Consider the following 13,608-nt stretch of genomic DNA (forward strand, 5'->3'; position numbering starts at 1 on the left):
TTGTTTTCAAAGCATCCCGGCATCGGAGCGATGGAGTCGGTTGGTTGGTTGGTTGGTTGGTTGGTTGATTGATTGATTCAGTCTAGCAGATACGAAATGACTAATGTTGTTGTTGTTGCTGTTGTTGTTTGTTCGGGCTTAGATCAGAATGAAGAAATGAATGAATGGAAGTTGCAGTGGATGTATGCTGTTTTATTTCCCGGTTAAGAGGATAGGGTAGGGTAGGATAGGATGGTTTAGTGGCTCTAACAGTCTAACAGCCAGAAGTCATTGCGCCTTCTCCTTGAACACTTTTGCTGCTGAGCATTGTCTGGTGCTGACACCAAGGGAGACATGTCCTTCCCGTGCACCAATCGTGCTGTCCTCTACTCACAAATTACAACCAAACTCTGGAACCATTTATACATCGCTGCCGTCCTAGGTAACTCAAGCTGGCAGCAGACTCATAGTCGGGAGATTGCGGGAAGCAAACACCTGGAACCCCCTCCATGTCTCCAATAGCCACGACATCGGGCGCTGGGCTGGATCCTCGGGAGCCCCAGTGCGAGGATTGTCTGCTGCGTTTCCACCTGGATGGGTCCTCGCAGTTGTGTACGTCTCATTGGAGGATGTGTTTGAATACACGGCGGCATCTTGTTCATTTCTCTCCCCCGGGCAGCAACAGAACCAAGTTCTCATGATGCGTCGCGGTTGTCTCCAAGGAGATGGCTCGCTGACCCTTCCGCAGGCCTCCAGTGCCGCGGATATCGGGGCTGACTGGGTAGGCGCAAGGAAGCACGCCGGAGACTCGCTCACCCTCTCCGCTCCTTGGGTATCTGGGGTTGGTGCGCCAGGACTTTGCGAAAGAGAAAAGCAAGTATGAAAGGAGTCGACCCGATATGTCGGGAGAGAAGCATTCGCCGAAGCAGGCCGCTGTGCAGTGTCGGCCATCACTGGACGAGGCGCCGGTAGTAAGCTGTTGAGGGCGAATCGGGGGCGACCTCTGGGCGTGCTGTCTACCCCTGGGCTCGAGGGAGCAACAGGCTGGGCATGTTTCAAATCGCAGTCTTCCCGGTTTACCTGTGCATGTTGTGTAACAAACCCTTCAACGTTGACGTTGTCACCCCGAGCGGCCAAAACCTCACTTCGATGGAACGGGTGGTCTTCCAAGCGTCTGGCTAGATTCATCCCATGACCACTCTGTCGATATGGGAAACGACCTTGAACAGCCGTGCCATCTGCTGCTCTTGCAACGGCGTACGTCTGCCGTCTAGGCTGTGTCGGAGGGGATGACGGAAAGCTGAGAAGCCTGCGCAGTGCCTCGCCGTAAGACCCAGTCCGGGTTCCATGAATGCCGCGCCTGCCAGGGCTTCTGCTGGAATCTGGTTGCTGGGTATGTCCGCTGGCCGTGGCAGAGTGGACTGGATATTGAGCGGAGTAGTAAATTGCTTCCCTGGTGCCGAACGATGGGAGCCCAGGAGGCGTAGGCGCTCTCACCGGCGGCGGATAAGTCGGGAGAACAGGGCTCACCGGGGAGTCAAGGCTTCCGGGCCACTTGAAGATTCTCCCGGTGTCATCGGCGTCGTTGAGGCTGGCTGCCTTCTGTAAACGCAACGCGTCGAAGAGACTTCGTTTCAGTGACTCGTCCGGCGGTGATGATAATACTATCGCCTTGCCTTCGTCTGTAGATAGCACACGACTGTCCGGTGCTAGCTGAGGATGCCAGCCAGAAGACTGCGTCTTCTGCTCCGTCAGATACTTCGGTTCTCGATTCGGCCGCTGGGAGGGATCTGGTGCTTCCGGGGCGAGGGGAATGAACATGGCCATGTTGGCTACTATCCTGCTATCGAGACTGCCATGAGCTCCAGTGTCGGGACCGAACTTCTGGCCAGTGTCTTCAGCGCCAGAATTTGTCCTCGGAGCGTTGAAGATGGAGCTTTCCTCGCTCAGAACCGATTCGGAGAAGGTCGTGTTGACAAGTTGTGCAGCTGCTTGCGTAGGCTCTTCTGTTACCAGAACCTCCTCGTCGGAACCGCGTTGGGCAGGCAGGATGGCTTCACTAGGGATTACCATGGTACCAGAACGACAAAAGGACAGGCTCTAGACAGGCTGGTGAGAAGTTGTTGACAATGTGGAAAATATGGGGAAATGCAAGTGATTGTCATCGCGGCCTTCGAGCTATTGCGCCTGCCCGATCAGACCACTCTTGAGCATGGAAGGTGCAACAGAAGGAAGGAACGACCTCGTGTACAAAAAGCAACATATGGGTTATGAAGTAAAGGTGAATGGAATTCTATATGCACATTCAGATCGAAACCGAGAAGAGTCCACCCAGCTAAAAGGCAGGGACCAAAGAAAGAGAACACAGGGGTAGTTATTAACAGACATTAATATGTACGGGGAATGAAATATGGATGCAGGCAAACAGACACAGGAGACGTTGGTACACAGCAAGCAGAATCGCGTGGAATCGTGATCATTGAGCCGGGACGGTAGAGTTGAGGCTGCTGGCGATGCCGTTCAGGTTGGCCTGCTCCTTCTTCAGATTCCTGACCAAAGCCTCCAGTCGTCGGCGTTCTTCGTGTTCCGCCTGGTTGCGTGGGTTAGCTTACGGTGCTAACTATAACGAAAGGAGCTGCGACCACTCACCTTGAGGATCTTCATGTTTTCGATACGCGTATCCCGCATCATCTTCTTGAATTCATTCTTCAGCACCATCGTCGAGGTGGTCTCGTAGTGTCCATCGCGTCCACTGCCCATCCAGCTGATTCTTTCTTCGTTAAGCTGCGTCTCGAGTTGCTCGCAGCGGTCCCGGAGGGCGTCGATGACGCTGTCGAACCTCTCGCGCTCCTTCTCGAATTCGATGCTCGATTTCGTCATTGCTTCATAATCGTCAACCGTTTCGCGAAGCTCTCTCTCCAGCGTCTCGACGCGGTTCTGCAGATCGCTGCTACCCGGCTTTCCGGCCTTGAGTTCCGCGAGCTCTACGGTCAGTTCGAGGTTTCGGGTATTCAGCTCATCAAACTCCCTCTGGATGGCCGGGTTGGCAGCGATATCCGCCGCACGTTGCGCCCGAGATCCATAAGCGCCGTCGAGCTCAGCCTTCACCATTGTCAACTCCGTCTGAGCCCTGACAACTTCGCCTTCCATCTCCGTCAATTCCGACTGCAACCGCGCGGCGTTCTCCTCGGCACTTGTGCGAGCCTCGGTGGCTTGCTTGAACTGGGTTTCCAGCACTTCCACGTCGTCTCGCAGCTGGCCTAGCAGGTTTTCCAGTCGGGAGACTTCACTCTCGGCCTGGATGCGGGCCGCGGTAGCATCTCTCAGCTGCGGTTCCATATCAGCACGAAGCTGACCCATCAGGGCCTCCAGGCGAACAATCTCGCTTTCGGCCTGTGTCCGGGAGTCCGTTGCCTCCTTGATCTGGGCATCTGATTCAGTCCGGATCTGCTGCATGGTTGCTTCCAGCTCCAGGATTTGCTGCTCCGCACGCTGGTGGGCTTCCGTGGCCTCTGCCTTCGAACTCGTCTCACCCTGCAGCTGCTCGATCAGACCCTGCAAACGCGCGATTTCGGTGTCCGCCTGCGAGCGTGCGGCATTGAGCTCCTCGGTGTGGGCATCGGACTGGGAACGAAGCTGTTGGAGATGGGCCTCCGTAGCCGCCTCCACCTTGGCATCTGTTTCACCCTGAAGCTGATCGACCACGCCCTGCAGACGGGTGACTTCGCGCTCTGTCTGCGAGTGTGCGGCGGTGAGCTCCTCCGTGCGAGCGTCGCTCTGCGATCGGAGTTCGACCACATGGGCTTCGAGGCTGGCGAGTTCACTTTCTGCGCGCGCCCGGGCTTCGTGGGCCTCCGCCTGGGCGTCCTTTTCGCGCTGGAGCTCTTGCATGACACCCTGCAAGCGTTCGATTTCGGCTTCGGCGCGTTCACGAGCTTCCTTCTCCGACGTCAAAGCACCCGAAGTGTCCTCCATCCTGTGCTCTTCCTGGTGGCCAGCCAACTCCTGACGCACCGCTTCTAGCTGTTCCATGGCCGAATCTAAGGCTTCTCTGGAATTTTGACACTCGCTATCGGAGATATCGAGTTCTTTCCGGACGTTGGTCAGTTGCTCGACCAACTCCGCGATGTGCGCATCTCTCTCCGCGTCCGACTTGGAGTTCAGCTCCCGCTGCTGTTGGATTTGCGTCGTGAGAATGCTCTTTTGGTCCAGAAGCTTTTCGATCCGGCCTTCGAGACCACTGATACCGTCAGTGAGATAAGCGATCTGTTCCGTCACGTCGCCGCTGATAGAATCCGGGGGAGGCAGTGTTTGCGCATGCGGTAGCCCCGGATGTTGAACGATGTTGTAGAGACGTGTGGTGGTTTCTTCCAGCCGTTGCTCGGTCTCGTAGTCAACGGCGCGTGATGCACTCCCTGAAGAACTTGAACCGAGCATGTGCATTGCGTTTTCGATGTATGCGATGTGCGCTTCGACTGTGGCCGTGGGGTTAACTGGGCCTTCGTCGTGAGCGGGCTGCGGGATGGGCGCGAGATCGCTGTCCGGGTTGGACTGCAAGATCATGTCTCGCATCCTTCCACTCAGATCCTCCAGTTTCCTCTCCGTCTCCTGGATAGCCTCCAGCCCCATTCCGGTCAAGGCCAGGCCTTCCCGGGCAAACCCAGCGGACTCGAGGTGCTCGGAGGGTTTGTAGAAGCTTCGATCGTCGAAATCGTCCACGCTGGCGCGGGTGTTGTGGCTGGACAAACTCTCGGGGGTGTGCGGGATGTTGCCTTGCAGGTTCTTCTTCAAGCCTTTGTGCGTCATCTGCAGGATGCCCGCAGTATGCTCGAGCAGCCGGCTGTTGACCTGTTGCACGCGGCGCTCCAAGGTCCAGACCTCATGGGCCAGCTCCTCGCATTTGCGGGTGCTCAGGGCGAGCTCCTCATCGGTCTTGTCCAGGGTGGTGTCGTTGCGGCTGAAGATACTGCGGCGGCTGCGGCGGGAGTTCGGGGAGCCGTCCAGCTCGTAGTCCTCACTCGCGCGGGAGCTCTTGGAGGTATATAGTCTGCTGAGCGACAGGGCGGCATCGCGGAGTTTCATCTCAAGGGCGAGGTTCCCTTTGGCGGCGTTCAGGCGGCTGGACAGAAACTTGTGCTCCTTCTTCAGACCCTCGACTTCCTCCAGCGACAGGATCTCATAGTGGTTGCTGTCGGTCATGGCGGTCTCGGTCAGCAGGTACATGGCCACGGGGTCGTGGGTGTTGAGCAGGGCGGAGCTTTCAGGGTGGGCGGTATTGAGCTGTTAGACAGAGAAAGTCAGCCATCTGGTCGCATCAGGATGGGGAATGGGGAGGGGGAGGGGGACAGGGGCACCGACGGGGTTGAAGCGCGGCTTCTCGGTCAGCTTGGGGTCGAGGGCGTCGCGGTAGCCCTCCATCAGCACCTTGGTTGGGGGCGGCTGCGGAGCGCCATAGGAGGAGGCAGCCAGGCGTGTCGGCTCGCCATAAGATGACTGGCTGGAGCGGTAGTCGAGGGAAGTCATGATGGTGAGACGGGGGGGGGGGGTGGTTAGGAGACAATGGACGGGGAGAAGAGCCGGTCGCGCAGTCAATTCAATACAACGAAGCTGTGGCGGGTCAACAGGCAGCATCCATCCTCCACGACAGCCGGATTTCCGCTTCGGGGGGGGTGTTCCAGGAACAATCAGTCGTGGGATTGAGGATGAGAGTGGACTGGAGATGAGCTGGAGGGAAGACCGCACAAAGAGAAGAGGCGAGGGAGGCGAGCAGCAGCGGTGGGAGAATGGAGGATGAAAGGGAGGGAGAAAAGAGGCGGCGGAGAGTTAACAATGGATGGATCGGCGCCAACTTGCAGCAGAAAGAAAGAGGGCTGAAAAGCCGACCGGAGCAAAAAAGGGCGGGTCGACTGGGCGTTGCGTGCAGCGCCACAACGAGTCGATTCCTCCGGAGACAAAGTACCTACGTCGGTCGATAGATGGATAGATAGATAGATAGATAGGTGGTTGGGACGTGTCCGATGACTCCATCCATCCATCCATCCATCATCGTCCTTGATTCCCATTCATCTGATCCAGCAGGGACGCGTCGCGATCGTCGCCTCCCAACCCCCCTGCGCGTCGGTTTACTGGTTCTCTGGGGTGGGAAAAGAAAAGAAAAGCACTACGCGTCTACGCTGGAGAGATAGATATATGACAGGGCATTCTTGTCAGTTGTCATGGCTGTCCAGTGTCAGTGTCCACTGTCCAGGTCGAATTCCAACCCCGGAATTCCCCTGAAACGACGAGCGACTAAAAGTGGTCTTGGGCTCCACCCGAACCACTAGAGGCAGGGTTCCATTTTCCTGGCATCGTTCGTCATGGATACGTGCAGGAAGCTGGCGGGGTTGGGTTGTCGTGTGCTCATTCTGGGCGATGAGTGATCCTGGTACATAGCAGAACTGCTGGTATAGGATGGATGGTGATGGTGACACTGAACACTGACACTGACACTGACACTGACACTGACCACTGACACACTCTCAGTCTCTCACAGCCCTAGTCTTGGCCTTAGTCTTGGCCTTAGTCTCTCTTCCCCTCGTTTCTCCCCTCATTTCTTCATGTGAATAGCTGATAATCGCTGCCGATAGGACCCTCAGATCACCAATCAGGATGTCTTTTCCGATCTCTCTCTCTCTCTCTCTCTCTCTCTCTCTCTCTGTCTCACACTCTTTCTTTATTTCTCTCTGGAACCAAGACTTCAGGTGGACTTCCCACCGGCGGAGGTCTCAACCGCCCAAGCAACCACAAACCCTGAAACCAGACCCAGACGATCAGGAGACAACCAGACCACCACTCCCCCCAATTTTGGGTGCCCTCCCCTGGATGTAACCCGTAACCCGCCAGACCTCGGGCGGATTCACCGATGAGATGGTGGGAAAAAAAAAGCCTATCTATCTCTCTTATTGCTGCGCACCAGCCGTGCTTGGCTGAGGAATATATTAAACCGGTTGATGCCCTCGGCTCGACCCCGCGGATCAGTGGTGTGCTCTTGATTGCCAGAGAGATAATAAAGAGTGATTGCTTCGTTGCTTCCCCTCTCTCCCTGTCCATCCTGCACCCCCGCGGTCAGTTCATGGCGATGGATTCCGATTCCAAGCTTCCCCAGTGCTCGTTAGACATGCACCATGAATCGGTCACGACAGCGCTGCCGGTTGAACTGCCTCCCTCGGCGCCGGTCTATAGGGTCTATAAGCGGCGGTTCTGGGGGCTGGGACAACTGGTGCTGTTGAATATTGTCGTCAGCTGGGATGTAAGTTTTATTACATCTTACTTTCGCTTTCATTTTCTTACCTACTCTGTCTGGATGACTGAATATCTGAATATCCACCTGCTAACCATCCATGATATCATATCATCCAGTGGCTCACCTTCTCCTCGATATCCACCACCACCGCGCAGTACTTCGGGGTCAGTGAAAGCGCCGTCAACTGGATGAGCACCGGATATCTCTTTGCCTTTTGCGTCTCGAGTCCGTGAGTTGATCCCACTCCTCTCCTCCCATCCTCCTATCCCAACTCCCCAGCCAAACCTAACCCTCAACCCTAACTAACCCCCCAGAATCGTCATCATAACCCTCAATAAAGGCGGCCCCAAGCCCGCCATCATCACCACCTCCGCCCTGCTGCTGATCGGCAACTGGATCCGCTATGGCGGCACGCGGGCGGGCAACTTCGGGGTCGCGATGTTCGGGCAGATTCTCATCGGGCTGGCGCAGCCCTTCTGCCTCAGCGCGCCGACCCGATACAGCGACCTGTGGTTCTCGGATCAGGGCCGCACCAGCGCCACGGCGGTCGCGACGCTGGCGAACCCGTTGGGCGCGGCGCTGGGCGAGCTGATCGATGGGTTTTGGGTGACGGAGCCGGGAGATGTGCCGGGGATGGTGTTGGGGGTTACTATTATTGTGAGTTTTTTTTTTTTTTCCCCTTCATTTCTTCTGGTTGGAATCCATATCAGAGAGAGTTATACAGGGTCTACTCAACCCAACCCAACCCAACCACCCACACTAACTAACAACAAACAGGCCACAATCGCCTCCCTCCCCTCGCTCTTCCTCCCCTCCGGCCCCCCACCCCACCCAGCCCCTCCTCCACCCCCCTCCACTCCACCTCCCTCCCCCGCTCTCCTCCCTCTCCCACCTCCTCCACACCCCAACCTTCCACCTCATCCTCCTCCCCTTCACCGTCTACGTCGCCCTCTTCAACAGTATCTCCACGCTACTCAACCAAATCCTCTCCCCGCACCACTTCACCGAAACCCAATCGGGGATCGCAGGCGGCCTCCTCATCCTCACCGGCCTGCTCTCCTCCGCCGTCATCTCCCCCCTCACCGACCGCTACAAGCAATACCTGCTCACCATCCGACTGCTCGTCCCCGTCATCGCCGCGTCCTACATCGCGCTGATCTACGCCCCGGCCAGCACCGCCGGCATCTGGCCCACGTATGTCGTGTGTGCGGTGCTCGGCGCCAGTAGCTTCGGCTTGTTGCCTGTGGTCTTGGAGTTTCTGGTCGAGGTCATGTATCCCGTTGAGCCCGGGGTGGGGAGTACCCTTTGTTGGGTCGGGGGGCAGTTGTTTGGCGGCGTTTTTGTGGTGGTTATGGATGCGTTGGGGGGTGGGGATGGAGGGAGTATGCATAGGGCGTTGGTGTTTGCGGCGGCTTTGGCGGTGGTGGTTGTGCCGGCGCCGTTGGTTATTGGCGTGGTTGGGGGGAGGGTGAGGAGGGGGAGGGTCGATGTTGATGGGGTTGTTGATCGGGTTGTTGATGGTCGTGAGGGTGATAGGGAGAGGGCGATCGAGTTGCGTGGTGGTGGTGGTGGTGGAAGAGGAGGAGAGGAGATACAGCTTGGGGGTCGTGGTGGTGAGAGTGGAAGTGGAAGTGCGGGTGATGCTGGGAAGGGGGGGGTTCGGTGGGGTGTGGCGTGGAGGAAGTAGAATTGAACTGAAGTAGAAGTACATAATACCAGAGTCATTCTGGGGGTGGTTCAGATATATATACATATACTCTGGCTCGGGATATGTTGATGTCTGATGTCCTGGCTGGCTGATGATGACGATGATGATGATGACGATGATGATGATGACGATGATGATGATGATGATGATATATGAAGATGACAGATACCCTAGCAGTCGTGGAATTGGCATTCAATAGCAGCAGGGCTTGTCAATGCATGTGTAACATGTGTAACGTGTGTATCCTGTATAGTGAACACACCATCCACCATAGCAAGGGAGCAGATATCAAACCAAGCAGAAGCAGAAGTAGAAGCAAGACAGTACAACCCATCTCCTCCCTCTCTTCCCCACACCACCAAGACCAAGGCAAAAAAATCCATCTAGCACAATCAATTCATCTAAACCAACAAAGGAAAATATAATAACCATAAAAAAATAAAGCACAGTTTCAAACAGGCAGAGACCAGCAGCTATCTGTACATACACAACACACAACACACAACACAGCGGCAGTTCCATCTGACACCCTCGGAAACCCGATCCGTACCAGACCGAACTGAACTAGCCCACCACTCCAATTCCATTCATCCGAGTCTTTTTTTTTTCCTCCATCGTACGACTTCCGCGGTGCTTTTCTTCCCATCGTTTATACCGTACCGTGTCATATTATCATGTCTATTTTATGTGTCCGGGGAAGAGCAGGACAGGACAGGACAGGACAGGACAGTGTGATCGATAGATAGGTTTGCCGAGCAGAGAAGAGAACAGCCGAGGTCGATGCGGTGCGATGCGATACAATGCGGAGACGAGTCGAGTCGAGTCGAGGCGAGTCGAGTCGAGTCACTTATTTCAGGGCCTTCCAGAGCTTGGGGGCGGCGCACTGGGTGGCGCAGTGGGAGAGGTGGAAGACTGGACCAAGCAAAGTGGGTTAGTAATTATGATTCTCTGATTGATTGGGGTGGTTCGGTCCCGATAAGGTCTCGGATTGGAGATGGGCGGTGCTTACACTCCTCAACGCAGTCCTCCTTGGGACCCTTGTAGTCGGCGTCCTCCTGCTGGGAGGTTACGCGCTCGACGCACTCATCGAAGTGGTGCTTGTAGGGGGCGCACTGGGCGGAGTTGGCGCATTCTGGTGATGTTAGTTAGCTGGTTCCTTCTTCCCATGTATGATATGGATGTAGAAGGGAACAGAGGGGGTGTTGGCGCGCGCAATGGCTCTGGTCTGGTCTGGCTCCTCCCCGGATATAACACTGCTGTTATATGGGAACATGCCATGCCGTGTCCCACTGACCGACTATCCATCCCAGAGTCTGTCCGCAGTCCCCTCCAATTCACATCCTCAAAACAAAACAGAAAGAAACAAAAAAAAAGGAAAGGAAAACTCACCCTCCTCCAGCTGGGGCTTGATATCCTCAGGCTCCTCCTCCTCTTCCTCCTCCTCTTCTTCCTCCTCCTCCTCCTCCTCTTCCTCCGCCGCCTCCTCGGGCTGCTCCTCCTCCTCGGCGCTCTCCTCAGCGGGGGTCTCCTCAGCAGCCTCCTCGGAGCTCTCCTCGGACTTCTCCTCCTCCTTCACGGCGGGCTTCTCCTCCTCGGACTCCTGGCTGGTGGTGGAGGAGGACTCCTCGACGGCCTCAACGGGAGCCTCAGCCTGGGCCTCGGGGAAGCCGAAGGAGGCCACAACGTCGGAGAAAAAGTCGGCGAGACCCATCGTGAGAGTCAATTGGGGAGGGATTGAGAAATGTGTGGGGGTGAGCGGGGGGGTGGGCAGGGCAGCGAGTGAAGATGGGATGGGTTGAGTGAGGTTGACTTGGTTGGTTTTCCGACTGGAAGCTTTGGCGTTCTGCCGGCGCTGGAAAATCGGAACGCCCCGGCCGCCGGGATGGTCACAATTATCGCACACGTGATTGGTCGGGGGGTCGGGTCGGTTTCAGCAGTAGTATTTATTCAGTATTGACATTCAGGTCTATGTAGTTCATGGGGCGGTTTATTATTTTTTTTTCGATGCTTTTCTCAATCAGGTCTATCAATAGAATCAAGGCTCGCTCATTCAACCAGAACGTCCAAGTAGTACCTAGTATACAGGAGAATTAAACCATCTCGAACGACAGGCCCGAGATAACCAGAGAAAACATGCCGGCTCTCGCTCCCCCTCAGCTGTCCCGACGCAGTCTCTCCTCGAGTGCCTCCGCGACACTCTGCTGCTGCACTTCCTCGTAGTCCGGCGGTGGCTCCATGGGTTCTGACCCCGTCTCCGGGCCAGGACCAGGGCGGTGGGCTGGTGGGCTTCGAGGGCGGTTCTCGCTCGCCGGAGCGGTGCCAGACGCGCCCCCCTGCGGACCGGAATACGCAGGCAGCTCGTCGAGATGGACGGAGGACAGGTCGAGGTTTCGGGCCCCGCGACTGCTAGCTTGGGTGTTCTCGACGGCCTGTTGCATCCGCTCCTTGATGCGCTCGAATTGGTTGTGGAAATCAAACGCTCCGCCCTCCTTGAAGGTCACCTTCAGCTGTACGGCGGGCAACGACGCGGGAATGCCCCCTCCCGGTACCGGCTGGACCAGGGCCAGCCATGCATTAGGCCCAAAGAATGGCGCGGTGACATGGGTGTCATGCACATGGAGAAGGGGCGCAGAGAATGATTGAAGGTCCTTCGTCGGCTGGGAGGGGACGTAGACAATCTGGACGGTCGTTAACGGTGATGTCGGATAAAGCATAGGAGCACGGCACAAGAAATACCCTCTGGTTGGTGAGATATATTTGACCGGTGCCGCTCTGGACGGAGAACTTCTCTTTGCTGGCATTTGAGCCCAGGGGCTGCAGCGAGAGACTGGTCCGAGGCGGCGATGTGATGATCAGTTGTTCATTGGGCAGGCGAACAAAGCCGTCCTGGCTGTGCAGCATCACCCAGCTGGCATCAGGGATCCGGATTAGCGGGGTTTCCTCGGCTTGCATCGGGGCAACATCCAAGGGCAGTGGCCATACTGAATGAACAGACCATGAAAAGCAACAGTAGGCAGCGAAATAAGAAGAAGAAGCTATTTTGCATTTGCGGCCGCAACGTACAAAAGCTCCAGGGATAGAGGGAGGTGGGAACCATCGCAGAAGCGGGACCGGGGCAGTGAGGGGCATCTACATACTTGATCGACATGTTTTCAAGGCCACCGAGTCTAGGATGCGGCCCGTGTACCGGGGACCAGCTGTGCTGCACAGATGAATATCGTGCAAGTGGAAGAGTAGATAATCGTGGGGATGGAGATGAAGGGATTCAGAACGCAGGGTAGAGCCAGGGCCACATTGGGCTGAAACAAGAGGCTAATGGTAACACCAGGTTTCAGACAGAACAGCTGGAGGTCTCAGATACCCTAGCTGGGCGGCGACGCTTAGGGTCGGTTCAGATCAGAGTCTGGATCGCCAGTCCACCGGTCAGAGGGAAGCAGTCTCTCAGGACCAGCCTGGAGCTCGTCCGTGGGCTGCGGACTGCGATGCGATGCGATGCGATGCGATGCGATGCGATGCGATGCACCCGAGACGGCCACGGCGGGGGAGGCGGAAGAGAAGAGGGACCAAAACACTGAGATGGAGAGGCTGTGGTCGGTAGATAGATAGTCTGGAGTCAGTCGTCCGTAGGCAGTCACCCGTCACAGCACGGACCCGATGAATAAGGAGGGGCCGTCAGTGGAGGGAGTTGATAGTATGAAGCAGCAGCGAGCAAAGAAACAAAGCCGGGAGCGTGAAGACGGATCGATCCGAGTGCGCGGGGCCGTCTGGCAGTCACTTGCGCTTGCAATCCCGGCCATCCTCTGCAGTCACTCGCGCTTCATCTGCCATACCTCCCGGGATCTCCCCCGGGTTACATTTGGATTTTTCATCAAGATGGTACCCCGTCACCAGCCCAATCATTGCGGCATGTATCACGAAGGAACCGCCTGACCTCGACAAACCACGCGAGCCTACTGTATACTACTGTATACCACGACTGTATACATATACTGCTGTGTATCCTACTGTGTATCCTGTGTATACTGTGTATACTGTGTATACTGTGTATTCTGTATACACCATGCAGCATATCATCTCGGGCAGCCGGAATCCCGGGTGTCCCACGGAGCCCGGCTGCCTTCGGGTCGGTATTCCCAGGTATCGGCGCGGTATCCGAGGGTCTGGAGGCTGCAGGTTGACGCCCCGCCAGGAAGACTATTCTCACGACCGACCTGACTCGAGAGAACCGACGAAGGCAGGGGGGATATTGGTGGTGGTGGTGGTGGTGGTGGTTGGATTGGGATTGGGATGATCGGCCGGACAGGACCAGCCTGCGCTTACACGTGGAGAAAACCGCCCCGATCCAGTCACGGCCGACGACCCACCCCGTCTTCACCCTTCACCCTTCACATACGTTGCCCGTTGCCCGTTCGGTGTCTCTGCCTCGCCTCGTCTCTGTTGCAGTCGCTCACCAATCCCTCTCTCTCCGTCGCCATTCCCATCTCCTCGCAGGGCTTGATCGCTGCTCACTGCTGTCGTCTTCCCGGAAGATCGCCCCCCTCAAAAACCGACCAGGAAAAGAACAGTGTAGCCTGATGGGCACGGCCCTACTGGGAATCCTCCCCAGCTTCTAGCCTTCCTCTCTGGCTTCTGGCTCTCT

At 56.6% G+C, this 13,608-nt stretch overlaps 6 protein-coding genes across 6 annotated transcripts; 2 read left to right on the forward strand and 4 right to left on the reverse strand.

The window, feature by feature from the left end:
• Positions 1-426: 426 nt before the first annotated feature.
• On the reverse strand, positions 427-2,052 carry BO70DRAFT_427515 (uncharacterized protein; the record flags this gene model as incomplete). Its single annotated transcript, XM_025547892.1, has 1 exon — positions 427-2,052. The coding sequence occupies one exon, from the start codon at positions 2,050-2,052 to the stop codon at positions 427-429; it is 1,626 nt and encodes a 541-aa protein (XP_025401477.1).
• Positions 2,053-2,198: 146 nt separating this feature from the next.
• Positions 2,199-5,525, reverse strand: BO70DRAFT_378198 (involucrin repeat protein). The gene is made up of 3 exons (XM_025545250.1): positions 5,338-5,525; positions 2,629-5,259; positions 2,199-2,569 (listed from the first exon to the last, which is right to left on the reverse strand). Exons 1-3 carry the CDS (start codon positions 5,500-5,502, stop codon positions 2,456-2,458), a joined length of 2,910 nt encoding a protein of 969 aa, XP_025401478.1. The 5' UTR covers positions 5,503-5,525; the 3' UTR covers positions 2,199-2,455.
• Positions 5,526-7,135: 1,610 nt separating this feature from the next.
• On the forward strand, positions 7,136-8,948 carry BO70DRAFT_369586 (putative cell surface receptor/MFS transporter (FLVCR); the record flags this gene model as incomplete). Its single annotated transcript, XM_025544688.1, has 4 exons — positions 7,136-7,267; positions 7,378-7,490; positions 7,576-7,918; positions 8,097-8,948. The coding sequence occupies 4 exons, from the start codon at positions 7,136-7,138 to the stop codon at positions 8,946-8,948; spliced, it is 1,440 nt and encodes a 479-aa protein (XP_025401479.1).
• Positions 8,949-9,816: 868 nt separating this feature from the next.
• On the reverse strand, positions 9,817-10,680 carry BO70DRAFT_351089 (cytochrome b-c1 complex subunit 6 family protein; the record flags this gene model as incomplete). Its single annotated transcript, XM_025541726.1, has 3 exons — positions 9,817-9,881; positions 9,979-10,101; positions 10,359-10,680. The coding sequence occupies 3 exons, from the start codon at positions 10,678-10,680 to the stop codon at positions 9,817-9,819; spliced, it is 510 nt and encodes a 169-aa protein (XP_025401480.1).
• A 442-nt stretch (positions 10,681-11,122) lies between these two features.
• Positions 11,123-11,870, reverse strand: BO70DRAFT_287416 (uncharacterized protein; the record flags this gene model as incomplete). The annotated part of the gene is made up of 2 exons (XM_025539234.1): positions 11,123-11,647; positions 11,706-11,870. 2 exons carry the CDS (start codon positions 11,868-11,870, stop codon positions 11,123-11,125), a joined length of 690 nt encoding a protein of 229 aa, XP_025401481.1.
• A 1,002-nt stretch (positions 11,871-12,872) lies between these two features.
• On the forward strand, positions 12,873-13,592 carry BO70DRAFT_360217 (uncharacterized protein). Its single transcript, XM_025542724.1, has one exon. The coding sequence runs from the start codon at positions 13,257-13,259 to the stop codon at positions 13,542-13,544; it is 288 nt and encodes a 95-aa protein (XP_025401482.1). The 5' UTR covers positions 12,873-13,256; the 3' UTR covers positions 13,545-13,592.
• Positions 13,593-13,608: the final 16 nt, after the last annotated feature.

Source organism: Aspergillus heteromorphus, assembly GCF_003184545.1.
Source record: "Aspergillus heteromorphus CBS 117.55 chromosome Unknown BO70scaffold_6, whole genome shotgun sequence".
Classification (NCBI taxonomy): domain Eukaryota; kingdom Fungi; phylum Ascomycota; class Eurotiomycetes; order Eurotiales; family Aspergillaceae; genus Aspergillus; species Aspergillus heteromorphus.